This window comes from Penicillium canescens (assembly GCF_028828765.1).
Source record: "Penicillium canescens strain IBT 15451 chromosome Unknown utg000005l_segment0_segment0, whole genome shotgun sequence".
Taxonomy (NCBI): domain Eukaryota; kingdom Fungi; phylum Ascomycota; class Eurotiomycetes; order Eurotiales; family Aspergillaceae; genus Penicillium; species Penicillium canescens.
Window position 1 is genome coordinate 1,036,918 of NW_026703967.1, and position 26,148 is coordinate 1,063,065.

The following is a 26,148-nucleotide window of genomic DNA, read 5'->3' on the forward strand; positions in this document are numbered from 1 at the left end:
TCAACTCGGATAGAAATTGTCCTGGACTGGGCGGAATGGAGATTTTCTGGGATGTCTGTCACTGGAGAGACGCTATTGACGGCAGCATCATACCCTAGGTCTTCAATCTTCTCTATGATTTTATCAAGATTGTCCCGGCCTTCGAACTCAACCCTTCCACTATGTGAAAGCAAGTTGACAGAGACGTCTCGAATAAACGGCAGCTCTTCGAGCCCGCGAGTCACTGTCCCGCTACAAGAGCCACACGTCATGCCAGTGATCGCAATCTCGCTGGTATAGATTTCGGTGGACTCTGTAGGAGTCGAGGCTTTAGGAATCGGATTCGCCTCGTCGAGTGATGCTTCGAATCCGATTTCATCGATTTGTTCGATAATCTTGTGGACATTGTCTCTGGGTCCAGTATAAGTCAACGTGGCGCTATTGGTGAGAAGGTTCACTGTGATCTCTTTCACGAAGTCGAGTTGTTGAACTTCGGTCGTAATGCTGTTGGCGCATGATGCACAACTCATTCCTCCAATGCTGATCCGTACCGTGAATTCATCAATCGGTTGAGGGCTTGGACTAGGCTGTTCTGGAGAAAGCACGCCACGTTCCACTCGTGTTTCGCAGGAGACAACCGAAGCTGTCTCCTGTGCAGCATTCTCTGGCGTTGGCTTAAGCTTTGTGGTAGAGATATCGCGCTCGTGGCCCTTGCTTGTCCGACGATAGCCAGCGTGTGAAGACTTCTCGGCCAAAGATCGCAGCTCTATTCGAGAAGAATGAGGAGAAGTGTTCTCATGTTCTTCTTTTCTGCAGGCATCACAATTGGCAATATGTCGTTTATGTCTGCTAGCCTGAATTCGCTCTTTGATATTCGATGATATACTAGAAACCGAGTTGCGTGGTGTGGAGAACAACGCTGAGCCGCGGTAATTCCAAGCGGAAGTATCGAGTTCCGAGACGAGCGCTCCTCGCTGGTTGAAGGTCGTTACATATTGTACTTCAAATGCGGCGTGGATTAATGCGTTTACTAGGACGGTCGGTCGAACTGTAGCGCTGTGACTGGCACGGACTTCATGGGTCAAGATCGTGACTTCGATCTCAGTGACGGTGGAGATTTCAGAAAGCACTTCGGTGACATATGCTATACATGACGCACAGTGCACATTGCTCACGAAGAAGACGCTTTTTTGGGTATCATGTTCGTAGTTGGCAGCCTTCAGATCGAGGATCTGGCTCTTCGATCTTGATGAAGTCATGATCGGCAGATCTCTGCGTGGGGCCAGACACGAGGCTTGGCTTGGTAGCCGTAATGCCAAAGCTCTGCAGCTTGGAGGGATAGATGTAAATAAAAAGAGACTCCTTGAATATGTGAAACCGATCGGCAATAGGATCGTTCTCTACAGACAGGGAGTGGCGCGCCGGTATGTTGAAGGAAATAGCGAACCACAGTGTTTAAATGGGCAAGCACAAGGAACAGGAAGAATGAGAGAGATTTGAAAGAGTTATAACATGTTTTATTAAGTAAAAGAAGAAAAGAAAAACCTAGAAGTGGGTGGATAAGCAGAGATGGCGAAGATGCGACATTTGTGCGCGATTCCACCCAAATCACGCAGAAATGCCGCATTCCAAGTATTCGGAGATCATGGCCCAGTATGCTGGAGATGGGGTCAGTCATGAGGAATGAGCTCGGATCCCGCATCCCAGAACCCAGATCCCGGAGTTCTCAAGTCGACTACATGTTGCCATGTGTGATTCAAGGAAGTGAATATGCCCTGGTCGACAGGAACAGGCACGCGTCTGATGCCGCTATGCCGGATTGGCTCCTAGCGTGTCTGACTCAATTAAAGTCAGGTCAGGTGACCGAAGGACAACGACGTGAAAGCGACCAAAATGAAGTCAAAGCGATCTGAAGACAAGAACTGAAGATGCGAACAAGACAATGTATTAGTCTTCCATTGTTTCCTCACCTCAACTTGTTCAAACTGGAATGTAACTCTCCCAATGCATCTGCTTACGTAAGATTGAATAACTTTTCTCTCCTCTTTCCTTATCGCCGACTCCCGCGACGGTGATACGAAATATTTCCTGCGACCTACTCTGACAAGAATCCCTGAGGCTTTGAGGACCTCGGTTCCTCCACCGAGCGCGCCTTTCCTCCTTAAAAATTTCTACATCTCTTCGTAGAGATGTCCGCTCCCAAGCCTGCGCCAAAACCAGGCGCGCGTCCTACTATCCCGCCTCCCCGGCGGGCTCCTGTTGGACGCCTCGCAAGTCTAAAGCCACCAGGTCCAACTCCTATTAAGCGTCCGCAGTCTATCGGACGTCCTCAACCTCCCCGACCAACTACACATCCCAAAACCTCCAACTGTCCCAATCCGGGCTGTCCTGCCCCGCATATCGTCGAAGATGAAGGGGTGAAGGTCTGCTCAGGCTGTGGTACAGTCATCAGCGAGTCAAACATCGTTTCAGAAGTCACGTTCGGTGAATCGTCTTCCGGTGCAGCTGTTGTCCAAGGATCCTTCGTCGGAGAAGACCAAACACATGTCCGCAGCTATGGCCCCGGTTTTCAACGCGGAGGCGCGATGGAAAGTCGCGAAATGACTGAGCAGAATGGTATGTCTCGAGAGTATACGCGACGTACATGACCAACGGCTAATGTTTAACAGGCAATCGTTATATGCTCCAACTATCTCGAGCCCTGACTATTCCCGAAAGCGCAACCAAAGCCGCTGGTCAAGTCTTCAAACTTGCAGTTGGCCTCAACTTTATTCAAGGTCGCCGCACAAAGACTGTGGCTGCAGTTTGTCTATACATTGCCTGTCGTCGCCAAAATGGTAACACAGTAATGTTGATTGATTTTGCTGATGTTTTGATGGTAAGTAATGCTTGCTCACTGTGTTCTTGGCGCCGCCCCCTAACTTCCAACCAGGTCAATGTCTTTAAACTCGGCCGCACTTACAAGGCGCTCCTCGATGAGCTTCGCCTAGGCGGAAACGTATTCTTGATGAACCCCATCGACCCGGAAAGCTTGATCTATCGTTTCGCTAAACAGCTGGAATTCGGACAATCTACAATGGCGGTGGCCGGTGAAGCAGTTCGAATCATCCAGCGAATGAACCGTGATTGGATGACCACTGGACGACGTCCAGCTGGTCTTTGTGGTGCGGCATTGATCCTCGCCGCGCGTATGAACAATTTCCGTCGGACCGTGCGCGAAGTCGTCTACGTCGTCAAAGTTACGGAAATCACCATCAGCCAGCGTTTAAACGAGTTCAGTTCCACTGAAAGTGGTGAGCTGACCGTCGATCAATTCCGTTCCGTCCAATTGGAAAACACTCACGATCCCCCTTCCTTCACTCGCGGGCGAGAAGGTCGGTATCCTCGAATCAAGAAGAAGGTGCCAGAGACTGCAGCGGAAATTGAAGATGACCTCACCGATAGCGAAGCGGGATCAGTTCCACCACGTCGTTTGGATGCCGACGGCTTTACTATTCCCAACCTCCCCATTGATCCGGCTATAACGGGTCGACGTTCATCGGTAGTTGCGAAAGCCGTCACTGATGTGGCAGAAGAGTTTGAGACCGAAGCAAGCTCCAAGGGCAAGAGGCGACAGCCTGTGCCAGAACCTCCCGCAGAGGAGCTTGCATCTGAAAAGGCACTAGAGGATGAAATGCGGACAATGCTGGCTCAAGGCTCAAACCTGGTTGAGAGTGCCACTGAACCCGAGCGGCCTCCCGTTTCCGACAGCACTGAGATCGATGCCGCCGAGTTTGAAGATGATCCCGAAGTCGCCAACTGTCTCCTCTTGCCTGCTGAAGTGGAAATTAAGGAATCAATCTGGGTGACTGAGAACAAAGAATATCTCCGTACTCAACAGGCAAAGGCTCTGAAGCGTGCCATGGAAGAATCTGAAGGCGGTACAACATCTCGCAAACCTCGCAAGCGTCGCCGTGGTCGTCTTGGTGATGTCACATATCTCGAGGGTGAAGGTGAAGAGGGCCGTTCCCGAGCCTCAACTCCTGCCGAGGCGACTCGTCGCATGCTGGAGCGCCGAGGCTACAGTAAGAAGATCAACTACTCTCTATTGGACACACTTTACGGCGGAGAAGGAGCCGATGCCAAGGCAGAGAGCATGAGCCGCAGCCAGAGTCGCAGCCAAAGTGTCATCTCGCGACGCAGTGCCAGCATCGAACCACAGGCAGCCTCTCGGCGAGCCACACCCTCGGACGCCAAGCCTGTCCTTCCTCCCTCCACGACGGCCGCACCCCTGCCCACTCCCCCTACCACGCAGAATACCCAGGAGCCAACCAAGGAAGATGGTTCTGCTCCTGCAAATCCTGATCCAGATGACCAGGATGACTATGATGACGATGATGGCGAGGAGGACGGTGTTGACGATGCCTTCGCAGGCAACTACGGTGAATACGAGAGCGACTACGACTACGATGACTAGTGAGTCATTGGGTTCGTTAGACTCACAGTATAGACGAGTGGCCCGGGGTTGGGATGTGATGGTAATCCCCTCGCTTTATCAGGTCCTTTTTACGAATTTCAAAATGATACCATGTACTTTTAGCGCACGCATTGGGTCCGGATTTGAATCAGTATTAATCAATCAAATGCTTCAAGGCAACTCCATGGTCATGTCATGGTCGCAACACACAAGACATCGTGCCTCACCTTTGCCTACTGTAACTCCACCTTAATGCAGCATGCTAGCAGTCTGGATCATCAGACATGGATCCCCATCCATGCACCGTCCGGCTGCAGTAGCTATACTCGACCAACAGCTGGACCAAGAACGAGAGTAAAAAGGAAGAGTAAAAAGGAAGAGTAAAAAGGAAGAGTAAAAAGGAAGAGTAAAAAGGAAGAGTAAAAAGGAAGAGTAAAAAGGAAGAGTAAAAAGGAAGAGAAAAAAAAGAGGGCAAACCACCTGAGGGGTGCTGGGACGATATATTTTTCCCAGTTTATGCGTTGGGCACGCACCTCAGACATGGCAGCTAATAAGATAAGCCGCATCTTCCAAACGGACCCAGGTTCGCACTGTATGTACGGTGAGTCGCTATATAATAACTGGAGCGTTTTAAACGCTGAGCAATCAGGGAGGCGTTAGGGTATTCCTTCCTTACCTTTTACCGACCCGATTAAGGAGGTTTGTGCCTGACAAATCAGGTCAAACGGTCACCCAATTTATGCCTGATAATCCAGGCCAATTATGCCATCTTGCATCTATGCACTTCGGTCGACGGTATTCTCAGCTGCTTACGCGCTTATCCCTCTTCGGCCTTGCGTTTTGTAGGCTATATATGCATATGCAGTTTCTAACAGAATGATTCATTTTGAATTTAACTTGGGCCCTTGAGCCCTCGAGTGCCCTGTGACTGTCTGTTTCTCGCGCGGTACGATACCCCCTGTCTACAGATTTCAATATAACCACATGCATGTATCCCCAATAAAAGGAACACACTACACCGATCTCCTCTCATAACCACACGCCACAGACGCCACAACAAGCCATATCCTTACATCCCCAGTAACAATGCCCCCATCCAACACAAACAACCCTCCCACAAGGCAACCATAAGCGCCAACCACCCAAAACGACAATCCCAACCCCAAGATCTGCAAGAATACAAGCAACGTCACAGCGACCCCAAAAACGGCCTTCTCCCCGAACATGCCAATCTCCCCGCACTTCCCCAGATCCCACAAAAAGGATAAAAGGAAAGTGACAATCAATCAGCCGAGGGTCGATCTATACTGTCGAGCTTCATTTCACGAAGGACATTGGTGGAACTCTCCCGTTTAACCCCCTTTTTCCCTTGTCCTACCGGCGTAACTCCGTGCTCGAGACACCGACGAAGCAAGGCTGGCGCTTTCCCATGCCTCATTTGGGGGAGGAGATTCGGGTCGCAAGCTGGGATTGGTTTGGGGGGTATGTACGGTAGCTTTAGTTTAATATTGTAGAGATGCTCTCTGTGGTAGTTTGGACAATACAAAAGGACGAGAGTCTGCCGTGTCGCGGTGTGGGATCTACAAGTCCTTCCCATTACTAACATCACATCTCTATTTCTGTTTCCCTCGTACAGGCTATGCCATAGCCATCGGGCTGAATAGCATCAAGATGGTAAAACTCAACATCTACGGCCGAGGCCGATCACTGCGAATGGCTATTATGTTTACGTGCCAATTGGCATTTATCTTCTTCGGTGCGTATACTCTATACCCCGGATTAGAGAACGGGACCCAAACAGCTAACATCCAAAACATAGGCTACGATCAAGGTGTCTTCTCCGGAATTGTAGGAAACGACGAATTCCTCGACATAGTCCACCATCCCAGCGCCGGTATTCTGGGTATCATAGTATCAATATACAATCTGGGCTGTTTCGCCGGAACGATAGTCTCATTTGCGATAAGTGATCGAATTGGACCGCGGAAATCAATGTGGTTTTCCATGGCGTGGATTATTGTGTGTTTCTCGATTCCTTTTCCTCGTATTAACAACGAAAGTAACACTTATATGACCCGTATAGGTAGGAGCAACATTACAAACAACCTCATTCTCAAGACCCCAGTTACTCGTTGCGCGCTTCATCACTGGTATAGGTACAGGTATCGAAACCACTGTCGTACCAGTGTACCAATCCGAACTATGCGAAGCCAAGAAACGAGGAAAATACGTCTGCAGCGAGCCGCTTTTCGTTGGTGTTGGTATTGTTATTGCTTACTGGTTTGACTATGGGATGAGTTATGTTGATGGAGCTATAAATTGGCGGTTGCCAGTTGCTTGTCAGATGATTTTTGCTATCATGGTTATTTTGTTGGTTTTTGGGTTAGTGACCCCTGGGGGACAATTGGGAAGAGAGGAGATCCAATTGTTTAAATGAAATACTAACATTGGCCATAAATAGTCTGCCTGAAAGTCCCAGATGGCTCTACCGACATAACAGACCAGATGAAGCTCTCCAGGTTCTATGTGATATCTATGACATGGGACCGGAGGATGGTAAGGTCGCTTCTGAATCCGAGGGCATTATCCAGGCTATTCAGCTGGAGACACTACATGGCGAATATAAATGGTCACAGATTCTCAAGCGGGATGAGGTGCAGACTGGTCGACGGGTATTGCTGGCTTATGGAATTCAATTTATGAATCAGATGGGTGGGATCAACTTGGTTGTGGTGAGTTCATTCCCAGCACTGTCCTACTGTATTGACCTAAACCATCAATCTCTAACACTATGGGCCTTGCAGTACTATGTGACTTCCGGTAAATATCATCCCAAATCACAAGCTTCCGTCAAAATCATGCTGATAGAAACAACCTATAGTCCTCGAATATAACGTCGGCCTAACTCGCAAACTAAGTCTCCTCCTTGGAGGAGTAATCCAAATCATGTTTGTGATTGGTAAGTTCACAATCCCAGCAATGAGAAGATATCACACCAGAGCAACCCCAACTAATGCACACCAGGCTCCTTCTACCCAACCTTCTTCTCGGACCGCTTCGGTCGCCGCAAGCCAATGATGTGGGGTTCCTTCGGGCTCTTCATCTCAATGATGATGATATCGATTTTGCTCTCATTCAAGGGTGCGTACACTTCTACAAATCTGTTATACAAGATCTCGTCCTAATTGGCACAAATGACCATTCTCCACATCTTGATACTGATATCACTATTCCAAAACAGGAACATCAATCGAAAAACCAACAGCAACAGCCTCCGTCGCCTTCTTCTTCCTCTTCATGTTAATCTTCGGTGCATCAGTGAATTGTATTCCGTGGGTATACGGACCTGAGATTTTGCCTTTGCATGCTCGCGCTAAGGGGTGAGTAACTCATACACCACACCGCTATCAAACACCCCATCTATCTCTTGATGTCCATGTAGTCACCAAGACATATTCATATTCACTAACCTCCTTTTCTCCCATAACAGCCAAGCAATCGGAATCTCAGCAAACTGGCTCTGGAACTTCTTCGTGGTAATGATAACGCCGACATTAATCCAAAATCTGGCTTGGAAGGGATATTTGATTTTCATGTGTTTGAATCTGGTTTTCGTTCCGGTAAGGCCAATCACCATTCTAGTTTATGCTACGACCCCAAAGTCTGTAGGTGGGGTTGTTCGGTTCTGTTTTGCTAATGATATACATTTACATGCAGATTATCTACTTCTTCTACCCCGAGACTGCGAATCTCACGCTCGAGGAGATTGATTTCCTATTTACGGATCGGGCGAGATACCCTTCTATTGCGGAGTTGCGGTCCGCTGGGAATGGAGATGTTCGGGTGGATGGTGTGGATGGGAATGAGAAAGATGAGAGTGGGAGTGCTGGGGGTAGTGTCAGACATGACGAAGTGAGAGTAGGAGCTGGAGGGAAGGAGTGATGCTCTTGTTATTAGGGAATATTACATATGGAGATAGTTGTTGATGCTCTAGTTTATCATATATTGACGTTATGAAGATCTAGTGAAGAAAAGGGCTAGCTAATTACATCAAACTAGAGCATTGTAGGTTATGGAAGTGAATTGCTACTCAATGGACAGAAAGAGGATATGCGCGTTTTACTCGGCCAATATCCCGCCCCCTTTCGTTGAGTAGGTTTTTGGGCCAATCCCAACTTAAAGATATGTAGGCCCCAAAGATAAACTCCCAGTCGGGCATGAGTAACAGCCGGGAACAGTAGAAAGGGGGCACATATGTTGTCCAAGCCTCGTTCTCCGGGCGAAACAAGGGATACATCCCATAGAGTGAAAATGGTGCATCCCACTGTCAACCCGATGTCGACGCAAGCGATAAAATACGAAACGGCATTCCGCAAAAGACGGATAAGTATTCAAAATGGGTATCATTGGTGTCCTATACTAAACAAGCGCCAGGGTATCACAATTTGTTGCGCGGGTTTCCTTTCGCCTGATCCTTGAGCTCTTCTTTGAAGTAGTCGAAGAACTGCTTGAGCCCGGAGCCTAACACGGATAAGTTAGCCATGGCTTCTTGTTACAGACTCGCATAGAGCCGTACCATTATTTTCGAGTTTGGTGCCTCCCATCTGTTCCGGAGGCACCCCGTGCCTGACGTGTTGAATTTTCTCGTGGACTCGGCCAACCATGCGATGGAATATGGGGCTTCGGAGGAGCTGTGAGAGCGATGTCAGGATATTGATCAGAGTTAACGGGCGACTTCGATGCAACATACTCGAGCAGTGAGCCAGACCTGAGACAGACAATTTTGTCAGTGAAGAACGTCGTGGCAGAAGGAGAGAACTCACCTCCAAGCCTCGGAACAACAGAGTACTCCACGCCATCTTGGAGATTCTCTCTAAGATTTAAGCATGAAGTTCAAACCATGGGGATCTGCGAGTGCGAAGAGGAAGAGACCTCGGCCTTGAAGATCCGGAGGGTTTCTTAGTCAGCTCTTCCCCGCGAAGCTTTTCTGAATCATCGCGGAGAACATTCGCGACTAATAATTATTTCCAGCCTCCTTTTCAATAAACCACGGAATGTACAGCTATGGTCCTGTGGCTCCAACAACCCGCCACTGAGTCTTGACCACTGCCGACGATGGCGAGTGGCACCGAACGAACTACTCAAGTGGCTCGGTTCTTCCCAATCCAGATCAGAAACTCCGTTTCTCCTACGCGGTCCAGAGAATGACCAAAGGTTGCTACACCTGTCGACGACGTCGCATCATCTGCGACAATGGCCAGCCCACCTGCCGGAAGTGTCGAGATGCGGGGAAGGAATGTCTGGGGTATCAGAAGCCGCTCGTTTGGGTCAAGGGTGGTGTGGCTAGTCGCGGAAAGATGATGGGCCGCAGCTTTGATGATGTGGAAAAGCCATCGAGCAAACCGAAGCGCAGGGCTACTGAAGTATCCGATTCTACTGCGACGAGCAGTGGGTTCGGCTTCTTTTCCATCGCCGAGTCTTCCTCGGACGCCGAATCACATAGTTCTGGGAACCAGCCTAGTCCGGAGACAGAGGGATGGATCTTTGGGACGTCGGAAAATCTACCAACTGGAGATGATGTACAGTTGGATTTTAATACCACCGAGGAGGACAACGCTGTCGTTCATGTTCCTCGGAGTACTCCTAGCACTGACTATGTTCCAGCGCCATGGGGACTGGTAGATCCGCTATTCAAAGATCTCGGCCAGTACTCACGGTACTATGTATATCACTGTGAGATACTCTATGCACACACCAAGTGGTCCGGCTAACAACTGACTAAGACAACCAATACATGGTCAACGACTTTGCGCTTTACTCTCAGTCTAAAAACCCCTTTCGAGACATCACCGCCCTGGTCAACCATTCCCCGGTGCTTGCGCACAGTATCTCCGCTCTCGGGGCTCTTCATTACTCGCTTCTCTCGGAGTCGGATTCCTCTCCCATGCCGTGGTCATCCAAAAGCCAACCGTTGGAGGATTCGCATTTGTCTGTAAAGGAAATCGAAGACATTGTTGCGCCAGCAAGCTCAAGGAAGCCCACCTCGCAAGGATACCAACATTTCTTGGAGTTCAAGCAGCGTGCTCTTCGCCAATTGTCCATGGACCTTAGCAACCCAGCAATGCAAAAGGACGGCAGAACATTAGCTGCTATCGTCTTACTTGCCTTCTTGGACATCATCGAGTCAGGCAGCGGAGCGTGGAGCTATCACATAGAGGGCGCAAAGAAACTTCTCAAAGACCGACCTGAAAATGGTCTGGGACGAGGGATCCTCGAAGACCTGGACGCATTCGCCCTTGACGGATGTTTAATGTAAGAAACCTCAACATCCACCAAACCCTCCCTCTAACAAAACCCCAGCATGGAAATCATGGGATCAACACTCGCCCGCCCAGGCGCCCTCTCAAAACCCTTCTACTCCTCAGCAATGGGCCCCTCAATCCTAAAACGCCTGGAAGAAAACTCCTGGGTCGGCTGCCCAGCCTACCTCCTCGAAGTAATCTTCTTCGTCCACGCCCTCTGGTACCCAGACTCGGAAATAGCAGCCGCAACCCCCCAGCCAACCGCCCTCCCAACCTCAATCCAACCAGGCCAACCCCTAACCCTAGAATCCTTCGCAACCCTCCTCCAAGGAATCCGAAACTTCGACCCCATAGCCTGGAGCCAGGAAATGCAAGCTGTCTTCTCCATCCCGGATCTGACATACCGTCTCGCCCTCGCGACCTCCTACCAAGACGCTGTCTACCTCTACACCAGTCGCGTCCTCTCCCGCACCAGACCGGGCTTCGATCCCCCTTGGTCAGACGTCGGCCTGCCAGCTGATCACTCGTTCATCGCTACGAATCTCATTACCCAAATCTGTCTAATCCCGCCTTCGGATCCGCACTTTAAATGCCTCATCTGGCCTACTTTCATTGCCGGCGCTGAATGTCGCCCTTCGCAGCGGGCTCTTGTTCTTGAGAAATTGGGTTCGCTTTATGAAGCTTTGACTAGTGTTAATGTTCGCAATGCTGCTTGGGTTTTGAGACTTATGTGGCAGAAGCAGGATACTAAGCGTCGTGAACGTCAGGGTGGTGATGATGATATCGATATTAGCTTTGATTGGATCGATGAGCTGGATTCTTCTCGTCTTGACTGGCTGTTTATCTAAGTGGCTGTGGCTGTGGCTGTCTGTGTCTGGGATAATTATACGTATCTCTCCCTGTTATGACTTATGTTTGTGTTTGTATATACCTCCAAGTACATTATTATGGATATTACTGTTGTTACGTGGTAGTGGATATATTGAATTTGAATTTGAAGATGATATTGACGAAAGGACTATGTACTTGAAAGGATTGTAACAGGTGCGGGAATTCTCAGCCTAGAGAAAGAAGAAGCAAACTATGTGCTGTGGTGATAAAGAGATTTTTGGGGGGGGGGGGGGGGCGCGAGAGTGTATACCAGAGAAAGTAGAGGAGATAGAAAGGAAAAGAAAGTCACAATGAAGAGGTCGGATCAGGAGTTCAGAGGAAGACATTGAAAGAGGATGGAAGTAAGACACAACGAGAAAAAATGATAAGGGAATGCAAATGACCTTTTCAGCGAATAGCCCAAAAAAAAGAACCAAAAGACAAGAGGGGTGGCAAGAAAGTAGGAAAGAGGATAAGAAAAAGTCAACAGGTCTACTGTGATTCAATACCAGCTCAGAAGTACTTGACACGGTCTCGAACAGACATCAATGTAAAAGAAAAGAGCAAAGCAGAAGAAGTCTCAATGTTGTGGACAGTATGCTTCAGATCAAATCAGGGATATATAACAGTGGACGACACAGAAAAGGAGATGAGAAAAGGAAACACGACACATGAAATGGGGAGTGTAAATGGAAAACAGTCTGAGATACAGCAGACGGCAGAGAAAGATAGAATGCGCATGCTCCCTTCCGATTCTAAATGCAAGAAAACATGGTTCCCCAACAGAGGTAGAAAAATGAAAAAGAAAAATTGTAATCAACAAACACGCTCGTCACTGGAATATGCAAAGGGTAGGTCAAGTAACCGATATGCGAGGAGGACATCCAGTCTTTGTGCGAATGTCAGTGCATGGAAGAGAAAAGGAACGGGAGAATGGGAAAATGGGAGACTGGAAGTGAGGAGACTGCCAGAGGTGTGTCATATTCCACCTCGATCACAGTCGGGTGAGATACCACCTATTGCCCACGAACGAAAATAACCCCCAGGGCTAGGAACAAGGTGTACAAGAAATGAGTCAAGTCGAGAGCAGGACGCTTTTTGGTTCTTTGCCACTAGAAGACGGCAGCAAGGCCATTCTTCGAATGACGCTTGCTGAATCTCTTTCTTCCTTTTGTTGACTCGGAGTCGGTGGCCTGGTGTTTCACCAGATGGTTCCGGCCAGATGGTGGTGGACCTCTGTCATCTTTCTGCATGTCGGAGGTGCGGTCTAGTGTGTTGGCGGGGCTGGGAAAGCCGGATGAGAGGTTTTGGAATGCATCATCACCGAAAGCACCGGCGCTTTGTTGCAATGATGCCATCTCTCGGGATCTGTCCAAGGCATCCAGCCATTCTTGGACCTGGACAGCTGTGGCGCCTGATGAGGCTTTGGGGTCCTCGAAGACATAATGTTTATCTCTCTGTAGTGGCATTAGATGAAGTACTTGATTGCTTCGGGATGGGTTACATACCGTGTCCACAATCCACGAGGAGTGTCCTTTGGAGTCGGTCGTGCTCCGGTAATGTGTCCCTGGGGCCAAGAGAGGGATCTCGAGCTTAATCTTCTTATCATCACCACCAGACGCAGCCAGGATAATCCGCGCATGTGAAGTGACCATCACCAGCCGTTGCCGCTTTTTGGTGGCGCTTCCAGAGAAGAAACGAGAGAATTTCTTAGGGGCCTCGAACTCACCACTGCTGTTTTTGGATGACGGGCTGTGCGAGGCAGCAGATGAAAGTACCACTAAATTGCCCAATTTCAAGATCCGTTCGTTGTTCTTGCTGAGCACTGGTGACCATTCAATATCCAGCTGACTCGGTGGAGGTAACTCGGTCACTACTCGTGGGAGCTGGCGGTTACTGGCACTGGGTGCATTGGAGGGGGCGGTTGAAACGACCGGCGGCAAATTCTCATCACCTTCACCACCATTGAGCTTGATAGGATCGCGTGCAGGAGGCACATAAGACTTCAAGCGAGGAGCCTTTTGTTTCCAAAGATCCGGACCCCAAGTGATACCTTCAAAGAATTGATGGTTCTTGATGTGCTCGATTTGAAGGCGTCGAGCAGGATCCAGGACCAGAAGACGTTCGACAAGATCACGAGCGATAGGAGGGAATCCAATGGGGAACTCGTAATCCAACCCCACGATTTTCTGGAAAGTCTGATACTCATTCCCAGCTTTGAAGGGTGGACGACCGGCTAACAACTGGTAAATGATGCACCCAAACGCCCATAGATCACTGGCCTTGCACGCGTTCTTGTCTGTCAAAAGCTCGGGGCTGACGTATTCCGCAGTACCGACAAAGGAACTCGCGCGCTCTTCCTCGGGAACCTCGTTGTCGAGAGGGGGAAGGCCGTTTTGGTTTGAGTCCGCTCGTCGCGAGGTTTTGAGGATCTTGGCCGTTCCAAAATCAGTGATCTTGACATACATTGCGCTGTCAAGCAGCACGTTCTCCGGCTTCAAGTCTCGATGGATCACACCGCGCTTGTGCATATAGTCTATCGTATCCAGGATCTGGGCACCGTAAAACCTCGTACACTCCTCGTCAAATGTGGTCATCCGCTTGAGTGTACCGAGCAATTCTCCTCCTTTGCACAAGTCCAGCACGAAATATAGCGACTGCTCATCCTGGAAGGTATAATAGAGCCGCACAATACCTGGATGATCGGTCAAGCGGTTCAGGGTATCCTTCTCGATGTTCACGTATTTCACCTTCCTCTCCTTGATGATGTGTCGCTTGTCAAGGATCTTGATCGCGTATTCCTTCAAAGTCTGCCGGTCTGTCGCAAACACGACCGTACTGTAGGAGCCCTCTCCGAGAGTATTCCCGAACGAGAAATCCCGGACTCCCTTCTTGATATAGCGGGAAACTGTTTTACCGTTGGCATCCACCTCTTGCCTCACAGATACCGCAGCACCACGCTCCTGCCAATCCTCGCTGCTGGGCAGCGGCCCATTCTCCATGTGGGAAGTTCGAGACATCTGAGATGCTGCGCCTCCACTTCTTGCGTGTGCTCGAGACGTCTGACGCATCACCGCCGGACCGTTGCCGGGAATCTGGGCGGTTCGGTAGGACCGGTCGCTGTGCGAGTTGTCGCGCGCTAGAACACCGGCATGTAAAGCCGATGAACCTCCTCGGGTGTCTACCCGCGCCTGAGAGCCAGATGTAGATGAGGCGCCTGAGTCGGTTCGAATGCGGTAGGTATTGTCACGGGGGAGGTTGGAGGTTGCGGAACCATTCGCGTATACGGCGGAAAGGGGTCGGTTGGGGTTTGGAGGTGTCGAGAGCGGAGTCGAATATGGCTGATATGTAGGCACAGGCTGTGTGTCTGGAGAAGGAATGAATCGGTCCTCTACCGTAGGGGCTTCGATGGGTGCAGGAGGAAATGCTGAGGAGCGGTCGTCGTTGGAATTCTGTGTTGATACCGAACCGCCCGGGCGTCCGAACGGACTGGTCCCCGATGAATCCGCGGTCGCATCTGGTAGAGGCGAATCATCAGGATTGGCTATCCGAAGTCCTCCCAGGGACTGGGAGAGACTGAGATCCCCGTTCATGACGAAGGATGAAGTCGTCTAGCGGAGATGCAAGGTTGAAAAACACGAAAAAAGACGAAAACTATTAACACGGATGCATGGTCCGGAGTGAAGAGAGAAGAGAGAGGGGGAAAGGATCAACAGGAGGCTCGTAGAAATCGGGTCTAGTGTTGAGGGGCTGAGTCTGACTATTAATACTTGTAGTATCACCTCCTAAGACAAGTCTTGTTTCTCTCTACTTCTAGACTTCTGTGCTACTCTTCAGACATGCTCAGACGTCGCCCAACTATCATCCTCCTGGAGGACTTGGATTCTCTCCAGCTCTTCCCGCTGACAACAGACTTCCAGAAACTGACCCTGGACGAACAGGAACAGAGCTACGATGACCTACTGGGGGACCTCTCATCCTGCGCATCAGAGGCAACTACCAGCATTGACCTTACAGCTCCCAGTCACGGGAAGCCCTCTTGTGAACGCGACACCTCTTCACCCAGTCCCGGGATCTTCGCATCTCCAAGCACAGCTCCACCATCCGCACCCGCATCCACCAAATCATGCCTGAAATCCCACCTCCCAATCCGAGAGTCCTTGCAGAACACATCTCCGGGAGTGAAGCCGCGTCGAGCGTCCCAGTCTACCGACCCACCACGGCCAAAAGTGACTTTCGCGTTGTCACCGCAAGAACAAGAGCTCCATAGCGGCAGAGCCAATCGTTCATCCGAAGAACAAGAAGGTACACTAAACCGCGCAGTTTGAGTCGCGAACCCTTCTAATATAACAACAGATGATCGTATTGAAAACTGGCCTCGCCCAGACACTACTACAGCCCTATCCCTCGATTCGCCGGCCCTCACGCCACAACTCTCCTTCTTGTCGTGTGGTGTCTCGTCAAGCCCGGCCACTGCCAGCGTCCCACTCCGGGACCTAGTCTTAGCGTCCACACAGTCTTACGAGGCAGTCTTGGCCGAGAAGACGGTCTCGCCCGAGTTAGGGGATTGCATCGGTAAAGGCCGTGGTATTGTCTAGCTGTCAGGAGATGCGATGTCCGAGATTGGTGGCTGGGTTCTGGCGGTCTACACTGTACAAGTGCGGACAAGTGCAAGCTTGCCATGAGCTATTGATTTTGTGGCTTTTTGTTTGCCCAGATTCATTCTGTTAGGTTTGTATAGGTAGTTTTGTATAGATAGGACGCGACGAACTGACGAAGTATGATACCCAATATGAATATGAATATGAAGATGAGTTATGAGTTATGAGATATGAGATATGAGATATGAGATAAACTTCAAGCTATGAAACGCAATAAAAATAACAGAACCACGCATACCCAGTCCAGTCCCAGCCTAACAATACATATACATGCTGTACATGCAAACCAACAACCCCCAAAAGGCCCAAGGATAACAACAACCCAGCCCTGGCGAATGTTTCACGTTAAAAGAAACATAGACAATCTAGAATCCCTCTTCAACAGGTCCATCTGAAACAATCCCGGCAATCTATCAAAAGTTCAAGTGCTAAGTGGAGAGAACTACTAACCGGGGCCCGGCATCAGAACTGACGCGTCGCTTTGCCTCCATCCCACATTGCCCTATGCTGTCATCTGCCCTATAATGGTGAATTTGGGATGGAGATTAGGGTATACGTCAGCTATATACATATACATGTACTCTATTTCTATTTCTATCTTTGTCCATAGTTATACTACAGTGCTGTACATGCATACCAGTACGGAGTACAGTACAGTGTTCTTGTATGTACTGCTGACTGCATGGTTCAGGATCCACAACGCCACCCTGCACGCAAACCTTGATTCATTCTGGAATATTTCCGGCGTTGGTTAGGTCGCTTGGTGAGATGGGTTCCTATGGTTGGCTATCCAGGGGTTGTGTATCGTAGAATTGAGTTGATTTTTGGATGGTACATATAGGGATACAGTCCTACTGAACTCCGTATTCCGTGCGGGTTTCCTGATCCGGTGATTTGCGATCTGGGATTGGTGATTGCCTGGCGATCGCCGTGTGGCGAGTATAAGTGTCCTGGGGCGAGAGGCGAGGGCGAAGGGCGAGGGGTTTAGGTTGGGTTGGTGGGGCTGGACGTATGTACATCGGTCTGTGCTGAGGCTATTGGTACGTGTAGAGTTATGTGGGGGAATGAATGAGTTGGAGAGATTGGACGGATTGCAGGTCTGATTTTTGAGATTGTAGGATAGCCTATTAGGAGACCGCTATTTGGAGGTTTGATATGTCATGGCCTGTATTACGGTCTACAGGTACTGTGAACTGTTTGCAACTGAATCAATTAGGAATAGCAAAACCAATCAAGCCAGTCTAATAAAATGTATATCAAAAGCAACCCAGCTCTAGCGCACAGGAGGAGAGAAGAAAGGTAAAGAGGGTTGAATGGAGTTAAGTAACAAGATGAAACGCCAACGAAAGATCATCTCCCAGATGTCGCTTCAAATGCTCCCTCGTGTATATTTTTTTCCATGACGGTATGAGCTCGTTTCAATTGTATCAAAAAAAAAGGAAAAGGACAAAAGAAAAACATTCCTTCACACAAACATGTGACGGACCAAGGGGGAATTATCTACTGCTTCTTGGCGAAAACCTGGGCACCGTCGACCAAGCGGCGCTCGGTGTTCTGGCGACCGTTGACGAAGTCGGGGTAGTTGAGGGTCAGCTCAACGGCACCGTTGACAATGTTGTCAACAGCCTCGACACCCAGCATGAAGGAGTGGTCCTGGTTGCCGACCTCGTAGCGCCAGCTACCGAAGCGGCCGCGGGACCAGATACCCTTCTCCTGGAGCTTGGGCAGGATCTGGGTGAGGGCACCCTCACGCTCAAGGGATGGGGTGGGGTAGCCGTGGTCGAAGCGGCGGTGGTAGGTGGAGACGATCTCATCACCGGGCTTGAGCATCTCGGTGTTGACGAGACCCTGGATGGACTCGGCGAGGAGAGTGTCGTTGTTCACGGGCTTCATAGAAGACTCGGAAACCTCAAGCATGATGGACCAGTAAGGACCCTCCTGAGCCTCGGAGCTCTTGGGCTTAGAGCCGTCGGCGAGCTGGAGGGTGGGCAGCTTCTTGGAGGCATCGGGCTGGTTGTAGGGGGAGTAGTTGGAGAAGATGGTGGCACGGTAGAAGGGGCAGTCATTCTCGGGGAAGTAGAGCCAGCACTTGTCACCGATGCGGTCGGGACGAGCACCACGGATACCAACACCGATAACGTGGGTGGAGGAGTAGAAGAGCTGCTTGGTGAGGGGCATGAGCTCAGTGTCGTTCATGGCCTCGGCGAGGTAGTCGACAGCCATGGTGGAGACCAGCTTCTTGTAACCGATGGTGGTGCCATCAGCCAGGGTGACGGTCTTGTTGTTGGCGTTGACCTTCTCGACTTTGCTCTTGGGGCCGTAGCGGGTGTTCTCCTTTGGGAGGGTGTTGGCAACAGCAATCCAGATACCACCGGTACCATCACGGGCGGGGAAACGGAAAGTAGCGTTGGGGCCCCAGTTACCGGCGGTCTTGTTGAGGATAACGTTGGTGGTCACGGCCTTGACGTTGGGGGCAGCGACACGCTCACCGAGCCAAGCGCATTGCATCTGGTGGAATTAGTATCGTTGCGGTCGGTCTCTGAAAAGAAATAAACTCACCTTGGTGGTAGGCACAGCCCAGACCTTGTAGTTGTAAGGTCTCATGAAGAGGTCGGCAATACCAGTACCCATCATGCGGACAATCCACTCGTCAAAGTCCTTGGGCTTGGTGTTGGAAACACGGGCCTCAAGGGCGGCATCGATCATGCCGTCAATGCACTTCACCTGCTCCTCCTTGGGAAGCATGGAAATGTTGTTTTGGAAGGGGTAGGGAACCCACTGCTCCTGGCAGCGGACGTAGGAGATACGCTCGTGGGTGAACCAGTCCTCATCCTTGGGGAGGGCCTCGTTGATGCAGTCGTCGAAGTACTTGTAGTGGGAGAAGATAACGTGGCCGCCGACATCGTACAGCTACCAAAGTGTCAGTTTATACATGTGGCAGTTGAGGCGAGTCGCAACTTACGAAGCCCTCGTCGGTAACATCAGTAGAAGCAAGACCACCGGGGGTTTCGTTGGAGTCAATGATCATCCATGAGGCGCTGTTCTGTATATTCAGTCAGTCGCGAATTCTTCGGAATACCCCTCCCCTTTTTTTTTTCTCGGTGCCCCTCCGACACAACAATTGAGGATTTGAAAGACTTACGATCTGGTTCAACCGCTTGGCGGCACCCAAACCAGTAGGGCCAGCACCAATGACGAGAACGTCAACAGAACTAAGCAATTGTCAGTGTTGACAGTGACGGGATGATGGAGTCCCAATACTCACATGTCGGGGTGGGTCATTCTGCCTTGTAGGAGATCCTGAAAGCTGGGAACTCTTTTAAAAGTCTTGCGGGCGACGTTCAGCATAGAAAAAGCACAGCTGCAGGAGGTCTGCAGAAGATAAGTTGGGAGCGGGAGAGGTAATAAATGGGAAGGGGGGAACCAAAGAAGGAGAAGTGGGAGGGACAACGTGACAAGCCAAGCTATCCAGACGCAGTCGGCTAAAGGTAGAGTGGGGAGGACGTGCCTGTTTCAGGTTTACTGATTCGGTATTTTACCCCCTATTCTACTTTATACTTGCTGTACATGTGTTTCTTAATTTTAATTTTATAAATTTTAATCCTCAAACACATTCGATCTGTCTTCCAGGGTCTATTGGACTCCATAGGGACCCGTGGGACACGTAAGGCAATCTCATCACATCCCATACTGTAGGGACCCTGGTGAAACTATTGAATCTATCATATCCTGCACACGCCCGTTATTGGTCTGAGGCTTATCGACTCCAAAAGCAGGGACCCGGAGTCGATTTGCATGCGGGCAAGTCGTTATTGGTATTCCTTTGGCGGATATTGGACAAGTCTGGAATGCCGTTATCATCTCCCATCTCGGACATTTTCAATGCTCTAGGAAAAAAGGGGCAGATAGGGGCCATTGAATCGAGATGGAAAATGGCTGGACTAAATACGCCACCGATGTCGAAATTAGCACGTTTCCGACTGGATTAAATTACCTTGCGGCAATATCGTTTACGAGCTATAGATGTAGTTTAATTCGAGGGCTCCATTTCCCAACGCTCTAGATGACCATATATAACTTAAACATACTATAAACATGCTCATGTACTCCGTACAGGTAAGATATTGTATCCTCAATTTTTCTTTGCAACATATCATATGCATTCAGCGCCGATAGGGCAGGGGAAAATCCCTGAGCCCGTTGATCGGCCACTCATATTGACCCATCAATCTGGCGGTCTCGAAAGGAACGGGATTCGCAGACTTCAGGGCACAGGCGACAGGGTCCACTGATTGTCGCCCCCAAGAAGGCAACATAACGAGGATCCTTCGTGGACTACGTGGAAAAACTTCTGGAAAACATGTTACAAGTTCCATGTCACCGGTTCCAAGGGAACATGTAAACAACCAAGTCAATACAGTCTCTGTGTACTCACTTACCAAAGCTTGGTCCCCCAGTCCTTGCAGTGGAGCGAGTCCCTGATGGCGTCAGACACAGCCCAGGGCGATCGCCGCATTCTCCACCCGTAAGGGACCGGATGGACCAGAGGGTCGCCGAACGCGGGTCCCTGTGGGCCTTGGCTAACAGCTGCTTGCGTAACCCTCTGTCAAGCGTGTTAATTCGGATCTGCGCCCTACGTAGTGGTGTTCTATCTCAAACTGGTACCGATTCAGATACCGAGTCCGTACATTCCTTCTACAGTATCTTATCTGCTTCCAGGTAAAGAGTCAGCCCTATAGTAGTACATGTGCAAAGATAGAAATAGAATTAGAATTAGGTGCCAAATAAGCCAGTGGAGTGGAACTTGACTTAATTGGTGAATTACCACAAAAAGAGAGCATCGCCACGAGCAACCCATGGTAGTCAAGGCCCAGGCTCAGGTAAGGGAAAAGGGCGGTACCATACAATCCAGCCAATCAGCGTTGATGACAGAGTACAGGTGGCCTTAGCTGAGATGTAACGGTAATTCTCATACCTTGGAAACATGAACCACGTCTGCAAACAGAGTTGGTGTTTTCTGTTTTGGGTGTTTTCTTTACGTCTAAACAACGTCTGATCCCCCCGACGGTTTTTTTTTAATTTCCTTTCCAACGATTTGGAAGATTCAATTATTTGGTTCCTGTATGTACCTCATCATTCCTTCATCCACGCTCGTTTTGGTCCAACTGTCTCACACTCGTTAAACCAGTGTTCGCTATCTCCCTTTCTTATCTCGCCCACTTTTTTCTCCGTGGCTTCCTCCGCATTTAGTCAAGGAAGCCTCTCTCGGCCGCGACCCTTCGAATTCAAGCGCTTCCTTTCCGAACAGACTCCAACTTTTAAAATGAGCGAAGGCGAGAAGGTCCGCGCCTCCGGCGAGACTCCCCGGGAGTCCCTGCCTACAGTCAACCCCGCCGCTGAGAAGCAGGAGCCCAGCGCGGCCCTGCATCCCGCGGTCTACGTGACGTGAGCGACTATTGTTCCAGAGGGAGACACATTCGCTGATATCTGCCAGTACCTGGATTACCCTCAGTTCCACCGTTATTCTGTTCAACAAGTACCTCCTCGACACTCTCGGCTTCCGTAAGTTACCTAGCAGACCTCTGGACGCGACACGGAATCAAGCTCTAACAATTGAACAGGCTTCCCTATTATCCTCACAACATGGCACTTGACCTTCGCTACCATCATGACCCAGATCCTGGCCCGCACTACCACCGTTCTCGATGGCCGCAAGAGCGTCAAGATGACCGGCCGCGTCTACCTCCGTGCGATTGTCCCCATCGGTGTGATGTTCAGTCTGAGCTTGATTTGCGGTAACATGACCTACCTCTACCTCAGTGTGGCCTTCATCCAGATGCTCAAGGCCACCACTCCCGTGGCTGTCCTGCTGGCTACCTGGGGTATGGGTATGGCTCCCGCCAACATGAAGGTTCTCGCCAACGTCTCCATCATTGTGATTGGTGTGATCATCGCCTCCTTTGGTGAGGTCAAGTTCCAGCTCGTCGGTTTCCTGTTCCAGGTTGGTGGTATCATCTTCGAGGCTACCCGTCTGGTCATGGTCCAGGGTCTGCTCAGCTCTGCCGACTTCAAGATGGACCCCATGGTCTCTCTGTACTACTTTGCTCCCATTTGTGCCGTTATGAACGGTGCCGTTGCTCTGTTCCTCGAGTTCCCCCGTGTCACCATGGACCACGTCTACTCCGTCGGTGTCTGGACTCTGGTTCTCAACGCTGTCGTCGCCTTCCTGCTCAACGTCTCCGTCGTCTTCCTGGTAAGTGATTCGAGTTCAACCCCGCGAACCCGCGCTAACAGTCTCTACAGATTGGCAAGACCTCCTCTCTGGTCATGACCTTGTGCGGTGTCCTTAAGGATATTCTCCTCGTTGTTGCCTCTATGATGATTTGGAACACTCCCGTTACTGCCCTCCAATTTTTCGGTTACTCCATTGCTCTGCTCGGTCTCGTCTGGTACAAGCTTGGTGGTGACAAGATGCGCGAGTACACCTCCTCTGCTGGCCGCGCCTGGGCTGAGTACGGCCAGGCTCGCCCTGCCCAGCGCAAGTTCGTTGTCTTTGGAGCCTCTGCCCTCATCTTCTTCCTCTTTGTTGGCTCCATGGCCCCCAGCTACGCCCCTCAGTCCGTTGACCGCGTGAAGGGCATGCTCGGTGGTGCTACCGCTGGTAACGCTTAAATGCAGTTATCACCCCTGCATCTCCTATAAACCGGAATGCACCTAATTTTGGAGCCAACGCAGTTTCCTAGCGTTGGCGTGAGCAGTGAATGAATGCAGATGCTCAGCATGTAGCGGCTTTGGCACACTCTCTACCCTGTATGATGCCGCCATGTTGTTCCCAAGCCCCGGTGTGATGGAAAATGGGGCTTGAGTTTTGTCTTTCTTTTTTTCCCAGCCGCATTTGATGTATTCAGTGACATGTGGTGTTACTGGCGGTGTACTCTTTTTCTACGAACATTGGTTTTGTTAGACTTGCACGAGCTCTGGTGTCGGTTTTTGCTGTGGACCTGTTTCTGTGGTCATTTTATTACCATTCGTGTTTCTATAGTGTTCCAATAGACTTCTTCGTCGTTCACGCGTCCCATCCCTACTTCACGTGACTGTCCACGGGCCTCATATCCGCGCAGGCCTGAGGCGTAGTCACCTCGGTTCTGATTGGCCAATCGCAACGGGGCTGGACCCAATCATTGACCGACCCACTGCTCGGAGGCGGCTTGGCTGCATAGACCAATCGCCTCACTGTATGGTACTTGTATTGTGACAGTTTTGGTCGATCGGATAGCTGCTTTTGGCTGGTATCTTACCGTTTGTCACGGTAACTCCGCATTTCACGCATCGGATCATCCACTTCTTCAGATCCGTCTGGTCTCACTCTTACTCTACCTCTTCTTCTCTCTCTTTCTTCCCTTCCTCTTCTTTTCTTCCTTTCTACCTTCTACTCCTCTACTTCTCTGCTCTCCCACGTTTATACTCTCCCATCCCCTCCTATATATATCCTCCTCCTCATCCTCCTTCTACCTTTACATCTTCCTACCTCTCAACCTTCCTTCCGCTTGGACGTGATCCACAGGTGGTTGAAGCTTCTTGTGTCTTGCTCACCTAATCTAACAGAACAGTATATCTTGAGGGTCAATCATAATTATAATGTGCCCAATGATCCTCAATCGCCTCTCCGACGGTCCCGCGACGGTCCTCTCTCCCCAGGAACACGCCTTCGCTCAGTCCCCCGCGCAGTCCATGCTGGACACTCCATCAACCTTCAACGGCTTCTCTAGTCCTAACACGGTCTTCGCCAATAACCCTGCGCAAGCTTCCTCAAGCTTCAACTTCACAGCCCCTCCCAAGCCGTCCCGCAAGAGGTCGCGTGATGAAGCTTCCTTTGAAGAGGCACTGGCACCCAGTGCGCCGGCAGCACCCACGCCGGCACCACCGAAGGTAGAGCCCATCTATGGCGAAGGAATGGTCCTCCTAAACCCGCAGACTGGCCTTGCCCTCTCTGCCGAGAGCCAGACCGGCACATGGTACGAGCAAGAGTCCGAGGCGCAGCAGGCCACCGCCGCTCCTGTCTCCTCCCGGTCCAACGCGCTGCTATCTGACGCCGGTGACGCAAGCCGCAAGTCCCAGCGCCTCGACAAATCCGCCCCAGGCCTGGACGACATCGCCCTCTCCTCAATCCACCAACGCCTTAACGACTCCAGCTCCAACGACCAGCACCGCACCCTTAACCTCGGGCCTGCACCTCCCGCCGAACCCCTCGTCGACGATACAACCCGTCTCCTAGGCATTGGCTGGCAGCGCGTCAGCACAGATGACGACATGGCTTGCGCCGTCCGCGGCTGGACAAAGTACATCGACAACCAGTACTCGGCCCACTTGCACGACTCGCAGATCCTCATCAAGAGCCGCGCTCTGGACGCTTTCCTTGTGGCTGCTACTCCGACCTCTGGACTCTCGCCCGCCTTCTACCTCTTCACCGAAGACCTGACTCAAGGCCAGCTCGTCGCTTCTTCGTGGGAAGCATGCATCCAAAATCTGCGCAGCACGCCCATGATTTTCGAGGGCGCTGCCCCTCTCGCCGCTACCGATCGACCCGACGCCCAACCCACCCCCTTCAACAACATGGACACTGGCGTGCCACTCCTCCAACAAGCCATGTCCAACCACTCGCACGCACCGGGACTGAGCGGAGGCGTAGAAATGGGAATGGAAATCGACTCGTGATTCCTCTCTTTCAACCCAATCCCATTCACTACCCCCAATACATCGAGCCGATACACCATCAGTTGACCTGACCTCGATTTCGACCCCGACCTCGACGTCCACCAATCCGCATCGACCTCGAATATCATCTTCTTCGTCCATCTTCGTTTTTACTATTGCTTATTTAGTTATGAGACTTACGCGCCTGACTGACCCAGTTCGGCCCACTTTGGTTTTCGCCCTCTGGAGGGTTTATGGGATGGGTTTGGGTGTTTTCTTTTTCCCTCTCTGCTTCTTTGAGGGGGTGGGCTATGGCGTCTCGTAATCTGGAGTTTTATCTATATTCTTTTGGCTCCCGACTTATCTATGACTATTTTGACTTCTAAATCAAAAGAAATTTTATGAGCTCTTTGGTTTGTAGGGTGGGTCCGGTCTCATCAGCTTGTTTGCGACTATCGTAAGTTGTAAACAACATGAAAAAAAAACCCCCTCAGTCACAGCAATACTCCCCGCGTGGCTCCTTTCTTTCTATTTCTTTCTTTTCTAGCTTTTTTCTATTCTCCAATAGGTATCTCATTGACAGTCCAAACTCTCATTCCTGCTCAGAAGACCCATCCCCATGGGCAACCTACCATGATTACCACCGGTACTCAAACGCCTGCCAAAATACAGATGGACAAATTTTGTGATTATTTTGACGCTGAGGAGTCATCTCAGTCTGAGGTAAGGCCACCACCAAGCTTCGGCCACACCCGAAGCGTGCCCTCGAGCATTCCAGTGTGATAATACTCGTGGGAGGTTCATGAGGATAAGGATGAGAATCCTGCACGATCGCCTGACCCTGCCCCGGGAAAGGCCAGGATAGAGGTAAGCCTGGGGGTTGCTTCTTCAACGACTCGGGCTCATTTGCCAAAGCGGAAAGTTCAAGCTGCTGCCAGCCCTGCAACTATTCTGCGACTAGTGACATTTTTAGATGAAAGATTCCCTGCAGACGGTACATTCTGAACGGCTCACAAGAGAAAGTTTCCTGCTTCGACTGAAAACCTGCAAGCTTTTGTAGAGTCCTGCAGAAGGCCACACTATTCGAACCACCCATATGCATCCAAGTGGCTTAAAATTCTAGGAAGAGAGACGCCGCTGCTGGCTGATCTGGGTAAGATTATTAGACTTCTACGTGACTGCGAGA

General features: G+C 50.5%; 10 protein-coding genes across 10 annotated transcripts; 6 read left to right on the top strand and 4 right to left on the bottom strand.

Moving 5' to 3' along the window:
* On the bottom strand, nucleotides 1–1,238 carry N7446_007982 (uncharacterized protein; the record flags this gene model as incomplete). Its single annotated transcript, XM_058516727.1, has 2 exons — nucleotides 1–46; nucleotides 94–1,238. 2 exons carry the CDS (start codon nucleotides 1,236–1,238, stop codon nucleotides 1–3), a joined length of 1,191 nt encoding a protein of 396 aa, XP_058370373.1.
* A 930-nt stretch (nucleotides 1,239–2,168) lies between these two features.
* On the top strand, nucleotides 2,169–4,435 carry N7446_007983 (transcription factor TFIIIB subunit BRF1; the record flags this gene model as incomplete). The annotated part of the gene is made up of 3 exons (XM_058516728.1): nucleotides 2,169–2,595; nucleotides 2,649–2,857; nucleotides 2,912–4,435. 3 exons carry the CDS (start codon nucleotides 2,169–2,171, stop codon nucleotides 4,433–4,435), a joined length of 2,160 nt encoding a protein of 719 aa, XP_058370374.1.
* A 1,671-nt stretch (nucleotides 4,436–6,106) lies between these two features.
* Nucleotides 6,107–8,377, top strand: N7446_007984 (sugar transporter-like protein; the record flags this gene model as incomplete). The annotated part of the gene is made up of 9 exons (XM_058516729.1): nucleotides 6,107–6,191; nucleotides 6,255–6,454; nucleotides 6,519–6,817; nucleotides 6,897–7,255; nucleotides 7,317–7,394; nucleotides 7,460–7,576; nucleotides 7,677–7,815; nucleotides 7,926–8,055; nucleotides 8,153–8,377. 9 exons carry the CDS (start codon nucleotides 6,107–6,109, stop codon nucleotides 8,375–8,377), a joined length of 1,632 nt encoding a protein of 543 aa, XP_058370375.1.
* Nucleotides 8,378–8,873: 496 nt separating this feature from the next.
* On the bottom strand, nucleotides 8,874–9,294 carry N7446_007985 (uncharacterized protein; the record flags this gene model as incomplete). Its single annotated transcript, XM_058516730.1, has 4 exons — nucleotides 8,874–8,956; nucleotides 9,012–9,126; nucleotides 9,186–9,203; nucleotides 9,259–9,294. 4 exons carry the CDS (start codon nucleotides 9,292–9,294, stop codon nucleotides 8,874–8,876), a joined length of 252 nt encoding a protein of 83 aa, XP_058370376.1.
* Nucleotides 9,295–9,639: 345 nt separating this feature from the next.
* On the top strand, nucleotides 9,640–11,585 carry N7446_007986 (Zn(II)2Cys6 transcription factor; the record flags this gene model as incomplete). The annotated part of the gene is made up of 3 exons (XM_058516731.1): nucleotides 9,640–10,168; nucleotides 10,219–10,747; nucleotides 10,796–11,585. 3 exons carry the CDS (start codon nucleotides 9,640–9,642, stop codon nucleotides 11,583–11,585), a joined length of 1,848 nt encoding a protein of 615 aa, XP_058370377.1.
* Nucleotides 11,586–12,719: 1,134 nt separating this feature from the next.
* N7446_007987 (PDPK1 family serine/threonine-protein kinase) lies at nucleotides 12,720–15,200 on the bottom strand (the record flags this gene model as incomplete). The annotated part of the gene is made up of 2 exons (XM_058516732.1): nucleotides 12,720–13,064; nucleotides 13,116–15,200. 2 exons carry the CDS (start codon nucleotides 15,198–15,200, stop codon nucleotides 12,720–12,722), a joined length of 2,430 nt encoding a protein of 809 aa, XP_058370378.1.
* A 246-nt stretch (nucleotides 15,201–15,446) lies between these two features.
* Nucleotides 15,447–16,205, top strand: N7446_007988 (uncharacterized protein; the record flags this gene model as incomplete). Its single annotated transcript, XM_058516733.1, has 2 exons — nucleotides 15,447–15,912; nucleotides 15,964–16,205. The coding sequence occupies 2 exons, from the start codon at nucleotides 15,447–15,449 to the stop codon at nucleotides 16,203–16,205; spliced, it is 708 nt and encodes a 235-aa protein (XP_058370379.1).
* A 1,264-nt stretch (nucleotides 16,206–17,469) lies between these two features.
* On the bottom strand, nucleotides 17,470–19,681 carry N7446_007989 (protoporphyrinogen/coproporphyrinogen oxidase). The gene is made up of 5 exons (XM_058516734.1): nucleotides 19,534–19,681; nucleotides 19,411–19,480; nucleotides 19,231–19,311; nucleotides 18,828–19,178; nucleotides 17,470–18,776 (listed from the first exon to the last, which is right to left on the bottom strand). Exons 1-5 carry the CDS (start codon nucleotides 19,614–19,616, stop codon nucleotides 17,769–17,771), a joined length of 1,593 nt encoding a protein of 530 aa, XP_058370380.1. The 5' UTR covers nucleotides 19,617–19,681; the 3' UTR covers nucleotides 17,470–17,768.
* Nucleotides 19,682–21,591: 1,910 nt separating this feature from the next.
* glfB (uncharacterized protein) lies at nucleotides 21,592–22,940 on the top strand (the record flags this gene model as incomplete). Its single annotated transcript, XM_058516735.1, has 4 exons — nucleotides 21,592–21,713; nucleotides 21,763–21,830; nucleotides 21,890–22,521; nucleotides 22,572–22,940. The coding sequence occupies 4 exons, from the start codon at nucleotides 21,592–21,594 to the stop codon at nucleotides 22,938–22,940; spliced, it is 1,191 nt and encodes a 396-aa protein (XP_058370381.1).
* A 966-nt stretch (nucleotides 22,941–23,906) lies between these two features.
* N7446_007991 (uncharacterized protein) lies at nucleotides 23,907–24,983 on the top strand (the record flags this gene model as incomplete). The annotated part of the gene is made up of 1 exon (XM_058516736.1): nucleotides 23,907–24,983. One exon carries the CDS (start codon nucleotides 23,907–23,909, stop codon nucleotides 24,981–24,983), a length of 1,077 nt encoding a protein of 358 aa, XP_058370382.1.
* Nucleotides 24,984–26,148: the final 1,165 nt, after the last annotated feature.

Coding starts and splice junctions, on each gene's coding strand:
- N7446_007989 (XM_058516734.1), bottom strand. CDS start 19,616: ATGCTGAACGTCGCCCGCAAGACTTTTAAAAGAGTTCCCAGCTTTCAG. Junction 19,312..19,410: donor CCAAGCGGTTGAACCAGATC/GTAAGTCTTTCA, acceptor CTGAATATACAG/AACAGCGCCTCATGGATGAT. Junction 18,777..18,827: donor GGGCTGTGCCTACCACCAAG/GTGAGTTTATTT, acceptor TAATTCCACCAG/ATGCAATGCGCTTGGCTCGG.